The sequence below is a fragment of the Gobius niger genome (assembly GCF_951799975.1).
Source record: "Gobius niger genome assembly, chromosome: 19".
NCBI lineage: Eukaryota > Metazoa > Chordata > Actinopteri > Gobiiformes > Gobiidae > Gobius > Gobius niger.
In genome coordinates, this window is record NC_136870.1 from 22240888 (window position 1) to 22256501 (window position 15614).

General features: G+C 42.0%; 1 protein-coding gene across 1 annotated transcript in view; it reads right to left on the reverse strand.

Annotated features, from left to right (window-relative positions):
• Positions 1 to 15614, reverse strand: part of LOC306978534 (neurotrypsin-like) — a 79451-nt gene that overhangs the window by 990 nt on the left and 62847 nt on the right. Inside the window, exons 6-13 of the mRNA XM_079577131.1 lie at positions 14584 to 14731; positions 9887 to 10065; positions 7870 to 8011; positions 6318 to 6541; positions 4498 to 4639; positions 2656 to 2919; positions 1503 to 1622; positions 1099 to 1367 (exon numbers count right to left, since the gene is read on the reverse strand). Coding sequence (XP_079433257.1) covers positions 1099 to 1367; positions 1503 to 1622; positions 2656 to 2919; positions 4498 to 4639; positions 6318 to 6541; positions 7870 to 8011; positions 9887 to 10065; positions 14584 to 14731 — 1488 coding nt within the window. The remainder of the gene's footprint in view (positions 1 to 1098; positions 1368 to 1502; positions 1623 to 2655; positions 2920 to 4497; positions 4640 to 6317; positions 6542 to 7869; positions 8012 to 9886; positions 10066 to 14583; positions 14732 to 15614) is intronic.

Sequence of the window (15614 nt, forward strand, 5' to 3'; positions counted from 1 at the left end):
CGTGGCCTAAAGTAAAGCCCCACATTCTCCAAATCCCAGTGTTGTTCATCACATTTATTTATTTATTTATTTATCAGGGACGATACAATCAACATAGTTACAATTAATATTTGCAGCTAATGCGATGCATGAAGAGCTTGTAGCTAGTGCTAGTTCGCAGCTCATGTCCCTGGTTGGGCCTTTCTACACAGTTTACAATAATAAAATACATAAATACAACATTTGTATAAAACTTTGTCAGTCACACTCATACACACTGTGTATGCTCACACCTACATTCACACAGACTCAGTGCTATTTACAAATGGGTACAGCTTTGGTTTGTTTTTAGCCAGGACTTAACCCTAGAAGTGAACAGATATGGTTTTAAGTTCTGTGGGTATTGAGTTCCACAGCTTCGGACCAGAGAACGAAATGGCAGACTGACCAAATGCAGTTTTACGGTATGGAATGGTACAGTTGTGATTGATGGAGCCTCTGGTGACTCTATTACTGTTTTGTCTCTGTATAAATGAACTGAACACAGTTCATTTATACAGAGACACATATTAAGACATCTGTCTTAATATGTGTTTTTCTAAGGCCGATGCCGATTTTTGGGGATTTTTAAAAAGCATTGGTTCTTTACAGTGAGCCTGTAACCTTGCCAAAAAGTCTCTATCACTTTCTGTCGCAGGGATATCAGTGCTATATCGGCTGATAGCCAATTTTGTAAAATCCCCAAATATCGGCCCAATATATCAGCCGGCTGATATATTGATCACCCTCTAGTTAGGGGTATCCTGTAGAAAATTGTAAGTATTTTTAGGGCATTTTTAACAGATCCCCTGATCAAACACAAAACCGGCAGAGTCTGATGTTAACCCTGACATACACCTTAGCTCTAACAGAAAACAAAAGCTTTCCACTCCAGAACCAGTTGACAGAATCAACTCACAAACATTAACTATTGTACTCAGACACATCTCAAAGTTTGACTGCATTTCTATTACCCAGCACTAGCCAACAACCAGCAAGACAAGGGCATGTGGAGCTAAAACCATATATTGCAGATGCCCGGGCTAAATGTACGCTGACGATGTCCTTCACAAAACCTACCTGGGCTGCTCCAGGCGGCGGTGACGGTGACCACACAGGAGGACAGCGTGCCCCTGTCGGCTCCGGCGTCCGCAGAGGGCAGGCAGGCCGCGTTGGTGTTCGGGTCCAGGGGCATGCAGCTCCCCTTGGGGCTCAGCAGTCGGACCAGGGCCAGGTCGTGACGTCCCCTCTGGCCTTTGAACTTCCTGTGGACCACCACCTGTTTGGGGATGAGCGTCTGGACCGTGGAGCCGACCCGGACCAGCAGGCGGGACGAGTGCGGGATCGCCCTGAAAGAGACAATGACAGGAAATAGAAACAGAATAAACCTAAGCAGAATATACAATGTGAATTTGCTCATAAGACATACTATGATTTTGATCTTGCAGTTTGAAATGAGAAAGTTAAAGTTTTTGTTTCCAGACCTGGTGAGGCAGGAGGCGGAGGTCAGGGCCCAACAGGAGCTGACGAGGGTCCCGCTGCAGAGAGGGGTGAGCCCATCCGGGGACTGACGCCACACGGACACCTGCCACGGCCAAGTGTTCCTGAACGGGACAGGCACAAAACAAGGGCTCATGGTAGAGATAAATCATTATGGAAACATCCCTAACGACGATAGTTCAGAACAGTGTCGTGGTGGCAAAGGTTTCAGGCTCACTGTAAAGAACCAATGCCATTTAAACTATAATTGACTAACTAACATCAAAATGCCACAAGGGGGTGCTGTTGTCATGCTCATGCAAAGAAACTCACAAGAGGAGAAAGTGTTATAATAAAACACCAGAGAAAAAGTACAAAAGAGGTCCTTCCCTTTCTAATCTACAGGGGCATTGAGTTGTCTTGTGTACGAAATGCGCGGTATAAATAAAGCTGCCTTGCCTACATTTTCTTTTGCAATTATAATGAATAGAAATATTGAATAAATGTATATATTAAAAAAAGTCATCTCCAGCATAAAACTAAACTGGGATGCATTAAACGTTATACAGGTAGCAAGTAAGTTGAATATAATGCTTTTTTTTGCCACGTTAATACCATAAACACACACATATGTGCATATTTCATTTCTTAAGATTAGCAAAAATTCCATAAAACAGAGGAATGATGGGCATCTTTAATATCTGAAAGCCAATTTAATTCAATGGGCAGCTTTTGAGAAAAAAAAAATAGTGTACAGTTTCAGCCCAAATGTGTTTTAGACAAGAACCTTTTACAAACATATGCAGTAAAAAGAGTTTATCTTCCATGACATCTAGATTTAATGCCAGTTTAATGCTTTAGAACTACATTTAAGGCCTTAATTTTCACAGTTTATATAATGACTTTGAACTGTTTATCTTCAAATTGTTCAATAATGGTAAATAGACTCAACTTATATAGCACTTTTCTACCTTTATCAGACCCAAAGCGCTTTACAGTAAGGAACCACTCACCCATTCACTCTCTCACTCGCACACCAATGCAGGCAGACACTGGAGGCAAGTTGTGTGAAGTGTCTTGCCCAAGGACACAATGACAGTGTGCATTTGCGGGAGCTGCGATATACAATAGCACATTATAAAGCCCTTGAGCTCTCACCTGATGATGTTGCCGTCTCCGGTGTTGGTGTTCCCCTCCAGTTTCCTCAGCCCACAGCTCTGGCCCCCGTCCCGGGACTGCACGGCCTCCTGGGGGTCCACGTCACAGCGCACCCCGGCGTCCTGCCTCCGCCTGCAGCCCTGTGTGCTCTGCCCCAACGACGGACACTCCCCCAGGAACTCCTCCTTCCCAGTGCACCGCACCTGGTCCAGGTGGATGGGCCCTTTGCTCTGCCCGAACCCGGAGGCGGCGACGGCTCGGCCACTGCACCAAACAAGACGCAAGGGGAAATGTTAGCATTAGCAACATTTGCCATTTAATCAAGTTACTTTGTTTTATTTACGATTTATTGCTTTTTATCATATTGCTCCTATTTGGTTTTATTGTTCCTAATTCAAAGAGGGTGCATTGTCCTTTTTGCAGGTATTTAAAAACACCTCTTTATCACTATCTTACACTTTGTTGGTTAGAAAATGCAATATAATAATCATAATAATGGTTTACACTTCTATTGCGCTTTTCAAGCCTGTGTTACAAAGTTTCTCAAAGCGCAAACAATCCAAGCTGAAACAAAATATCCAGTAGTTTCATTTCCTGATTTTGGGGATTTTGGTTGGCCGATGCCGATATGCAAATTTAAAAAAAACGTCTGGTCCATAATCCTGCGTATGACGCTTCTAAACTGTAAAATGTGTCAGCGCTGAAGGGTGACAGCAGGGGGTGCTTCATTTGGGGCAGAGGGCTGATTTATTCAGGGCATCCATGTTTATTAGGTACTTCAGAGGGAGCTTGTTTGAAAGATGGAAATCTGCAGATTCCAAAACAAAAGGTATGTGTCCATATCTCAAAATTATAAGCCAAAGTCTGCAACATAAAACATATTAAAAAATCACAGCTTTCGAGGTGTATAAACTTGTGGCTGGGTCCTCAGAAGTCAGGGGAGGACTAATTTGGGTCATGGGCCGAAATCCAGCTTCCTCGACGGGTCACGGGCCGAAGATAATGTGAACAGGAAAATACTATTGAGAAGATGTTTCCAATAAATGAATAATAATGAGCTGTGATTTTCAAATACTGCTGATTTGGTCAAAAGCCCGACAGGACTGTAAGAAATAATAATAATGGCTTATATTGCGCTTTACAAGCCTGTGTCACAAGTTTCTCAAACTGTAGTCATTCTTTCAATGATTTTTCAGTGCCCTCTGCTGGACAGATGTGGAATTCTTTCCTTTTCTTAACTTAAGATGCCCCCTAGTGGCTGGAATGAGCATTTTGGTTATTCCTTAAAAATTCATAGCTCTGCACATGAATGGGCTAAAGACTTCCTTTTTTTTTTACTTACTCAGGAATTTATGCTCTACAAGTCAGATTAAATCGCAAGCTGGATTTCACCTGCGGGCCACCAGTCTGACATGTCTGTCCTAGTAAGTCAAGGGGGGGGACTCATTTTAAAGCTCTGACTGAGCTCTTTACAAAAAACATAGAAAATACTCAAATATTGGCACAATATATCGGCCGACTCACATTTTGATCGACCTCTAATAAAAAGCTATAAAAAGTCGACTTTGCACACAACCCCCCTTTAATTAGAATTGTTTGAGCTAAAGAGACTTATTTCTTTAAAGGGGCTAGATGCAAGTTGGCCATTTTATACTCACTACTGCCACTTCAGGTCATATGTGTAACTGCAGGTTATATATTAAGCTCGTGCACGACGGAAATGGCTGGAACATGAAGGGGAAGGAAAATACTTACTTTTAACATTTTTCAACGCCGTAAAGTCCCTTCAAATTTACATTGATGAAAAAAAAGAAAAAACAAATGTGTGGAGGGATGCCTGACCTGTGGCCGAGCTGCCTGCACACCACGGCCGCGTTCAGGTCGTTCCACCCGGAGTCACAGATCCCGCCCCAGTCGCCATGGAGATACACCTCCACTCGCCCCTCTGTGCGGCTGCGGCCCCCCGCCAGGCGCACCAGCGGACCTAAGGAGCAGAAAAACCAACGCATTTAATTCATACAACACCACATTTACAAATACATCTGCAGAAAAAACAACACATAATTCATTTTTGCTGTCAATGAGAGCGCCACGACATTGAGTGAATCTGTGTGGTAAAACATGTCACTCTTCATATCTGTATATCTATAACTGTCGAACACTGTAGGTCAGTGGTAAATGTCATGAAATCTCCGGACTCTTTTCTCATTCTAATGCATCTACACTGGTCCCTGTGCTTTGTCCTCGCCGCTGTCACACCTGGCATTTGGACAGTGGCCGGGCCGGTAGTTATACAAAAACATGCAGTGAACAAAAGAAGACGGGAGAGGCTTCATTTATCATGCTGGGAGAGAGCGGTCTGGACATGTTTTCGCTTTATGCACCGGTACAATGCGGTCTTTTCTGTCGAAGAACTGAATAAACAATGCAGACTTATCTGGAAAGTGTCCAAGCAAAAATAGAAACCTGGTATGAATTGAGTTATTCATGTTTGTACCTGGTTCACTGCTATTTTGACTCAATCGAAAACCTTGTTAGTCTCTGGCTGAAACTGAAAACAACAAAACTACAGCAATGATTTATGTTATTTGGACCTCTGCAAACAAACACAAAGCTACTTACACTGGGTCCACATCATGAGTTTCTCTCCTTTTATGTCCATAGCAGCCAATGATGCAGAGGTATTCTTTACTTTTTGTACCATAGACGACAGTGGTCAATCAGAAACTCCACATATTTTTCTAAAGTCATTTTCACACCTTCAGGGATCCTAAAGGGGCCGACCAGCGCTCTCCCCATGATTCTGGCCCAAAACATGACTCCGCCCCCTCCTTACAGACGTCACAGCCTAGTTGGGAAAAGGTGGCCATTCACCAACCATCCACTACTCCATTGATCTGACCATCCAGGGTTACAAGGCCTCATCAGTGAACAAGACTGTTCATGAGTCTTCATGTATTTCTGAGCCACTGCAGCCGTTTCTGTTCATCAGCTTCAATTAATAGTTTGGGGAGGCCGGATAGAAGGTGTATGCACAACTGCAGCCTCTGGAGGGTCCTACACCTTGATCCAGCAGCTTCAAATACCTGTTTGCTGCTTTGTAGCATCTGTTCTCTTAATCGGATGTGTTTGTCTGGCAGAAACCGTCCATATTGTGCCTTTATCTGCACAAACCCATGTGTGCTCTGAATCATCCACAAATATTAACAGTACAATGATTACGCTTAATCTTTCATGAAATATCGAAGGTTTTCATACCTAGACCAAGGCATTCAACTATTTCACGCTTTTCATCAGCAGAGAGATCCTTTTTCTTTCCCATATTGCTTGAAAATGATGATCTGCATAATAAAATGGAACATCCTTTTTCAGATGTTCTCCCTTAACTGGGTTTAACCTGACAACTAATTATCCCAGGTCTCTGAGATTAATGTCAGTGATATTAAAGAAATACAATTTGCATAATAATTTGGAACGCAGTGTAAATTAAGACAATTTATGAATATTTTGAGTAGGTTTCAAACAATCTTGATATTACCAATGTAAAAGTCATTATACCATTTAAAATAATACAAATTAACAACTACAAATAGATTAAAAAACAGTCTTTATCTACATGTTTAAACTCCTAGACATGCATTGTGTGGTGTAAAATGTCTGACCTGTAGATGGCGCGATCACCGGCACCTCGTTGGGGTCCTGCCCGCTGCTGCGCCCTCTGCAGCGGACGCCGACGTCTTCGCTGTGGGAGCAGTCGGTCCGGCCCCAGATCCCGTGAGGGCAGTCCAGGAGCGACGTCTCGGTCCCGTCACATCGAACGTCGTCCAGCAAAATCAGACCTACGCCGTCGCCAAAAGCACCGTCTGACACCACCTCCGCGTGGCCCCTGCAGAGAGGGTCATGATGCTTTTAGCAAGAAAGTTCTCATCAACTTCTAAACATTGAAGATTATATTAAACACTTATGTCGATATGCTTGGCATCATTTATTTACTCATTTGAGGCTTTAATTACACAATCTGTGCACCAGAGGGCAGTATATATCAAAACATTAAAGAGAATCTAGAGCAAACTAAGCATTTAATCCAGTGCCTTGGATCAGTTCTAAGAATAACTTCCTCTAAACATGTTATCACTGCCAAAACAGGGGACCCGATCCATTGTTCTCACTGGCAAAAAAAGGTGAATTATTAATTTGCAGATGTAGCAACAAATTGGGTAGGAGCTAAACTGCTAAACAATCGGTTTAGACCTTCATGCTTTGGTAAAGTTTGGTTCTTATTATTTACAAAATGCAAAAGGTGGATAGATTGATTGAGCTGTTTATTTGCTGTTTACATTCTTTTTTTTTTTTTTTTACAGTAATTAAACATTTCATCACAATAAAGCTCAAAAGGAGTTGGCCGAGCTTATGTGCGCCTAACCCTCATCCATCATTATTAAACACCCTCGTGCTATACATATTCAGTAGTAACTTTTAGGCTTTTTTTTTCCAACAGCAAGACAATTCAGAATGATTATTATTAAGTATACACACAGTAACATGCGTGCACTTGCCTATGAATTACATTCAGTTCTTCTTTCGGTGATACAACAAGATCATATTGACTGACATCATTTGCATTTTACATACAACATTGACATTTTATCGTACATTGTATATTAGATAAAGGAAAGCTCTGTACCCTTTAGGTTATCAGTGTGCATCAATATGGTGCGAGTATCTGTGTGGTGATTCGTGACATGAAGTATTTCCTTTTGCTGTATAAACCAATAAGCTAGTTGATTTAGTTATTATGAAAGCTGGCTATACTATAATGAGTAAATTATTTATAAAGTTGACTATTACCATGATGGAAATTAACAGAAGTTCTATTATTATTATTTTGTACTTTTCTTTGCACTTTTTTGTTTACTATTTTAATAATAACAAGTATATTTATTGTAGTTATTAGTATTTTGTTTTATTCCTTGTTGCTTTCTTGTTGACATAACCATCTTCACAACTATAGTACTATTTCATGGTTGGTGTATGTGCCCTATTCCGTGTAGTGCATTAAAAATCCAGTTTGTGGACCAGTCGTGAGGAGGGGGCCCATCCGACTAGTCCCACCCGGCTACCCTATGAAGCTGTCTGTATGCAGCCCCCAGATGCTCGAGGGTTCATTGTAAAGTCACCAGTGTGCAGACAAAGTTTTTGTTGATCATTATGTACCTGTATCCCAGCTGCCTGCAGACCACCTCGGCGTGTTGCTGGGTCCAGTGGTCGTCGCAGATCGTGCCCCAGTCCCCGTTATGAAGAACCTCCACTCTTCCTTCCCACGGAGTGTCCCCCCCGACCAGGCGCACCACGCCATCTGAGCCAAAACAAAAAAAACGTCAGAATATGGAAATGATTGTAGTCCATGAACTGCCAAAATGTATTCTTGACAAGAGCAGACGAAGGATGGGTGAGTGCGTCTAAGGGTCCAAGAAATGTCAAGCATGTGCTCTTCGAGGATCAGGGTAAGAACAACAAGCATCCAAGATCCAAGGCACTCTAGCTGTCATAGTAGCGACAAAAACAAGAGGAAAACGCAACAAAAAAGTGTAAAAATAATGACAAAAACAATGAAAAAGTGACCAAAAAAAGGACATAAACACAACATGGCAAAAAAACAAGGAAAAATATCAGTTTCGATCAGTCTTGTAGGCCTTAAAAACTGGAGAAAATGCACTCTGTGAAGGCGAAGTAAGAGGTTAAAAAGAAGAAAGAATTATCAACTTTAACTTTACAGTCCAGAACAGCTTAAATCGAGGATAAAATTCTGAAATCAAGTGTAAGATTAGGCAAGAGAATTAAAAGCTAAATACTCATGTTTGCGCCACGTCAGAGAGTCAGATGTAATGAACGGTTAAGTGTTGATATTGGTCATTAGCCCCACGCTAATGCTTGGCTACATCTGTTAGCAATTAGCTTAATTACAGATAAAGCCACAGAATACAAAGAAAGGGCACTGCATTGGAATCTTACTAAAAGTATAACGGCTACTGAGATGCATAATCATTCATAATCTATTCTGGCAAAAGGAAAAAATATAGAATTACACAGATATTCCAAGATTATTTGCTTGATTTTACGCTTCGTGAAATAATAAGCAAATAAATTCAACCTGGAAGACCCGTCTGCAGCCCAATCATCACCCTGATTTCTACATTTAAAGTGATAGTCTGGAAGCCTAAATGTTTTACAATTTTTATAATATGTGCAAAATCGACCCCCTGGTTTAAGTAAGTACCAATATACATATATTATTTTTTGGTAAAGTTTTCACAGGTTACACTTCCCGGATATCTGCAGCTAATCAGAGTCTAGCATCCTCCCGTGTTGACCAATGAGACAAGCTTTTCCTGTGAACCAACTTGTCAGGTCCAATCAGGAGGGAGGGGGAGGAGCTTGATCGCTTACTTTTGAAAATTCTGTTCCTGCTGTCCTCATTTTGCAAACTAAGAAGGGCTTTCTGGTCCAAGACGGGAGGAATTTACTTTCAAATTTCACTCTATCTCTCCTCACTTTGCAGACTTACAGACTATCACTTTAAACCCTCTCCTCGACATCTTTGCCCGCTTCCGTCTCGTGCTGCATCTCTCTAATGTGGTGCTCTTTATTCCCTTCTCACTCAGTTTTAGTTCACACTTGTGGCCACTATTGCGTTCTTATTCAAATGCTGCTCTTTTACACTTTGCTGTTGCAACAAAACAACTTCCCCACTGAGACGAATAAAGGTCTTCTTAACGTATCTTCTTTTTCATTATGATGAGGGCATTTTCAGACCAAATATAGTCTTTCAATGACCTGCCGGCCTACCAAAAAAAAAAATGCAACAGAGCAGTTTTGTCATAATTTTAGAAACCAGACCAGTAGGTTAGGAAGCCGTATGTAAGGCAGGTGGAACTGCTCTTTCCCATCGACTTTAGCTGTGTCAGTCGGAGAACGCTGCTGCTTCACGATCTAATCATTTATTGATGCCGTGGGCTCGTAATAGAAACACGACGGATTCCCCTGTGTCCTTTTTACTTGAAGCAGAGTGCAGAGCATGAGGAAAACATATAGGAAGATTAGGTGGAACACTGCAAAAACAACACAACAGCGAAGCAAAGGCAAATGAATCGTGGTGATGGAAATGAAAGCAGCGACCGCCATGCTGTGCTGTATGGAAGTATATCTAGGTGATATATTTTTATATTAGTACCTGTGTAGGGGCTGCAGGAGACCCCCGCGTCCTCCATGTGGTCGCAGTTGTGCTGTTCCCAGTCTCCATGGCGACACTGATCCAGGAAGAGCTCATTACCGCTGCACTTCACCGCGTCCAGGAAGATCGGCCCGGAGCCCTGACCGAAGTGAGCCCACGACCACGCCTTTGCCACGCCACTGACGGACAGGACATGCAAAAAAAACATACAAAAAAGACATTATTATTAAAACATTATTAACACATTGCGTGCCGTGCTGCAATTCAGACCATTTTTCATGATATTTGTAGCACCACAGTGTATTCTATGTTATAGCTATGGACATAATGCTATGGCTCGTTTGAAAGGTGAGACACTAAGCTCTAGATTAAAATCACAGATTATTTTCTAGATTCAGAGATAAGTGTTTTATGCAACACTCTCCTTTCTGATTAACTCCTCTCTCCTCCGCTCTGGACGGACACTAACGTTATGGGAAGCGGCAAATGCCTAAATATATTAGTTTCAAGTCCATTTTCAACGACAACATTGTTGACATGTTTTGAAACGCCGCGTGTTATCGATCGCCTTTTATCGCGTGTGCGACTTTAACAGGATGTTTCTCAGTCGTCCTTGGACCAGGAAGCCGCTCTGCTTTGTCAAACGCGCTCCAGAGAGCGAGAGAGAAGTGATGGGCTTACAGCTGTTCGCTACGCAACACCACGCCCCCTCGGACAAAAAAGAAGAAAAGAAAAGAAAAGAAATGCAATAGTATATATGAAATGTCCAGATAGTGACTTTTCACAAGTTTTTGATGGTCATTTATTTCACTTCTGTTCATCATAGAGCTACTAAAATCACACATAAGGTGTATTGAGTGTCTAGTTTTGCAATAAACCCCCCTCCCCTCGTTTTCGGCACTCGATGTGTTAAGAGGAGACATCATCAGGATATATCTGTTTAAAGATGTTAATTTGAAACTGTTGCTGACATTGCGATAAGACCTTATTTTACAGTACCGTTGATACTGTAATACACCTTAATACAGGGGTCACCAACGTGGTGCCCGTGGGAACCCAGGGGCCCTTTGGGGCATGTCCAGTAGCCCTTGGGACTTTTTCTAAAGTGTAAAACACTTCATTTTCTTGAATCTAATTCTTAAAATTACAGTTATTTCGGTTCTTGTGACTCGGTATGAGTTTAAAATAAAGCTATTTTAATATAATATGGGGTCAATATCCTATAAGTGAACAGTGTACGTTTAAGTCTTTAGGATTTGTTTTTAACTGGTAGCCCTCGAACAACTTAATACTCTTAAAGTAGCCCTCAGCTGAAATAAGGTTGGTGACCCCTGCCTTAATATATGGAAAACGGCCATAAATGCATTCTGTTTATATTTTGAGGGACAAAATCTGAATTATGGATTGAGCAAGGTTTAAATTTACACGTTTATTTTGCTGTCATAAAAAGCCCTTTCATTTTTTCTCTCAAGGCAGCATTATCGCCTTCCTGGTTTCTTTTTAAGCATATGGACAGTCCAGCATATCTCAATAAATACCTATTACAAACTTACGCACTAGACACCAACTTTCATTGGGATAATAACCGAGAGGACATTCAACCCTGTCTATAGGAACGTGAAAGCTGTCTGTATCTTGAAAAGTATTTGGTCTTCAAATCATTATCAAGCTCATGGCTAACGGCTACTGTGCATTCTCAGAATACTGCACCAAGGAAGAACTGACACAATTGCGAATGATTCTGTCTTCAATATCAATATAAACCCCTAAATATTGATACAAGAATGGAAAATTTTCTGTCTTTCAGTGCTACCGTAAGTGTACTTCATGTTGTCCCTGGAGTGTGAGAAGAACAGCCTTCGAAGCTACAAGTTCTCAAAGTCTACAGAAGAAAGTTTACTCAGTGAAATATTGAATTGTGTAGTTTATACTATTTCTTTTCTCCCAGTTGAATGTTTAAAAGTTAAGAACATTGAGATTAACAAACAAGATATAGATATGGGATGAAAAGGGTCAGTACTGTTGTAATTTTAGTTACCCCTAATTGCCACGTGCTTCCTCAGTGTCAGCTGCTGCGTTGTCGTATCATTTCTGTTGCTCCGACCCCCGTATGTAAACTTCGCTCAGACATTTGTATTCAGACACCGGCGCACACCGAAGCCAAAAACAGTGCTTTTTCTCCAGTCGTCATGAATAAACCATTTCCACTTGACAGATTCATAATTCATGGGGTGACTTTCGTTTGCATAAAAGCCTAAAAAGACGATAGACGTTTACTCCAAGGACAGACGCGTTTTTACGACATTTTAAGGGGGAAACTTTACTACCGCCAAACTAGAAAGCGAAAGCAGTGCCCGTTTATGAGAGAGGATTGAACTAACAGAGTGAAGTTTTAAGAAGGAGCATTCAGAGGGCACAGAGGAAGGGAACTTCCTACTGTGCAACGCCTCTCTGAGGAAACAAACTGGCAAACAAACCAAACTAAAAACAAAGTTGGCGAGGAGGCTGAACTTTGGGGTGGAAAAAGTTCAAACAGGCAGATTCAGAGCAGTGTCAGCTTTGACAATCACCCCAAAACCTCTCTGCTTTTTTATTTAGCGCAACAGAACTTTATTTCATCTTTTCAGTGTGATGGCAATGCACAGGTCAAACCATGGACATGAATGGGTGATTTTGGCTTTTCATAATCAGAACCAACTTAGACACTTAAACACTACAGCTTTTATATGTGTTTCATTCATGGATGTTCTCATCTCTGAGGCTGGTGAAAAAGCATTCCAGCAGTGAGCCTGAAAAAAAGCAAATGACTGAGCTCATTTATTCTTGTTCAGAAATGTGAACTAAATCGTCAGGACTGAGCTGTTTAACAGCTGAGAGTGATAATTTAGAAAGAGGAAAACTGCTCCGGGTAATGAGTACAGAAGAAAATGAATGAGAATTAATAAGAAGCATCAGTGATACAACCATTTAAAAATCACTGACCAAGATTTGATAAAGGATAGTGCTTGTGAATAATACGCACCAGGCATATTTTTGCTTTTGTTTACCAGTAAATGTCAAGTCAAACGACTAAACCATCATAGACCATCATCTGACTCGAACTCACGACCCCTTGAATATAAACCGGACACTCTCCTCACAGACAATATAACGATATGTAAAACCGATACCTATCATTCGTTTATGAACCCAATGCCATTTGACAGTTGTGTCAGTGTTAAGATCAAAAAGTGCATTAGCACACAATGTAACAAAGTGCTGTTACTGCAGAACAAAAGAGTGCAGGATAAAAATGCCTCCAAACACAAGTATTGAAAGTATTGCGATACTTGAAATAGTATCCATACTTGGTATCGCAGCACAAAGTATTGCGATCCAAATCTGATATGATGTTTTGTCCCAGCCCTATAGCCTACTGTATATCTATGTTTTTGTGTTGCACTTCAATATTGACATGAAAGAGAAAAAAGAGATCGCTCTTGTGCTTTACACAGTATCTACTAAATCATTTTGTTATCAGGGCAGATTCACCTGGTGCCCAAAGATTTGGCCGGCCTGGGGCAGGCACTCGAGCCCAGCAGCACCCACGGGATCGGCGCTGGTGCATAAATCAAAAAAGACAAAATGAGCCACGCTTTGCTTTGGTTGACCTGGCACGCCCTGCGGCTCGCTGCGGCTCGCGGCGGCTCGCGGCGGCTTGTTGCCTACGACTTTACATGATACAAAGTTTTCTTAAAATGATCCGCTCGTAACACAGCTCGACCGAGGTGTTGCTTTCTGTGCTTGAAACGTGTGTCGATACCTCGGCTCATTTAGCCCATAGCTACCATAAGCCCCTCCCACCTCCCTCCCTTTGCTGTGCAGCTGTTTCAATAACGCAATAGTCAGCTCGGCCTGTGTGGCTGTAGTGAAGCTATGGCGAGTGATTTTACTTTGCGGTGAAGCTCAGCAAGAGATCGAGAGGTGAGGAAAGCATTTCCTGGATACGTGGGTCCTCAGGAGGCACCGTGATGCTAAGAACAGCCACTGGAGAAGATTCAAAGATTACTCAAAGATGTGCCAGTGGCTCGAAACACAACTCCAGGTATGTTTTTGATGAGAGAACAACTTTGTAGCTAAGTAAAAAGCCATACAGAGTCAGATGGAAGACCTCAGTGCTTTGCGATATGGATATTGTGTCACCTGCTATTGAAATAACAATAATGCTCATTTTGCGCTGCCGTATCTAACAGTAAAACATATTTGCTTCCAGCTTTCCAAATCCGACATTGCAAAGTGATGAAACTGTGCTGCTTTTACTGAAACCACAACGCCCCTTTTGAGAGTAATTACTTTCACAGCGGCTGGGTAAGTTAAAACGGTGCCTGGGGCTGACACACAGTACTCCTGACAGGTGCATTGTGGGAAACGGAGGCAGAAAACAAATGACTTCCCGATCCTGTGCGCTCGAACAAACTGGTGCCGCGTGGAAGAGGATGTGCGCTCCGTGGCGGCTGCATCTTTAATGCAGCAGCACAGATGGAGGGGGCTGTAATAAACAAATGAAGTGCCGCCTGATGTTAAACACTGGGTTTATACGTGACTTTAGCAAATAGCTTAAAGCCGCAGTGTTCAGGTAACATTAAAAGCTTGATTGTGATCTTTGAATAATTAATGTCACACTGATGATTAAGCAAAAGACATCACTGAGTCCATACCTGAATCCCAGCTGTCTGCACACCACCTCCGCGTCTCGGTCGTCCCACTGATCATCACAGATGGAGCCCCATTTTCCTCCATGGAACACCTCCACGCGCCCCTCGAAGTCCTCCTCTCCACCGACCAGGCGCAGGGGAGGGCCGTCGCCTGCAGGGGGAGCCCACAGTATCATCAGACTCAGAACTGTGTATAGTTCACAGCAATTCAATCAGCATACTATTACCATTTAGAGGTAGTCAGAAAGAGCTTAGGCCTGTGGTTCTTAAATTATGGTGACTGAATCTGGTGGTACTAGGCAATTTCAGACTCATTTTGATTAGAGACCATCAAATTATAGCCTCTAACACTAGCAACTAATCCTTAATCTTCCATGGGGTCAATTGTTAAAGCTCTCTATGCAGTTAGTGAACTTTTGCTTCAGAAGCATTTGCCCAATTTGACCGTCCTTACCCAAGGGAAGGGGCAGTGACATCACCAACAGCTGCTGTTCTTCTTTAAGGTTATTGGCAGACTGCAGCAAACAAAAGCGCATGTCGCCACCTGCTGTATTGCATATGCAACAACAAAGTGTCCAAATAAAGACATTTAAGGAGAAAAAAAAAGAGAATTCCAGATGATCCTTCACATTTCCCTCTCAACAGCTGTTTCATAAAGCTACAGTAGCAAATTAAGTTAAAGTTTCTACTAAATGAAAGCAAAAGCACAAACTGTCTTCATTTAAGCCATTTACTGAGGTCCCTATGCTAAAGTGGCTATGATAGTTAGCATTGAGGCTCCTTTTCCTAACTCCTTCCTAACTGACAGCCCAATTCGGACGCTTCTTGTCATGGCGGACGCTGACACACATCCGGTTTGGTGTAAGACCTCTTACCAATTTACTGGGTTCGGAAGCGGCCTAAGTCTATTTCAGACCTTTTTAAAACACGGTTTAGTCCAGATTTGATCTTCATCTGGCCTCTGCAACACTTGAAAGGTCAAATATTTAATTAGGTGGTGCTTGGTGTGGAAATGTGGTTAGAAATACTGTATA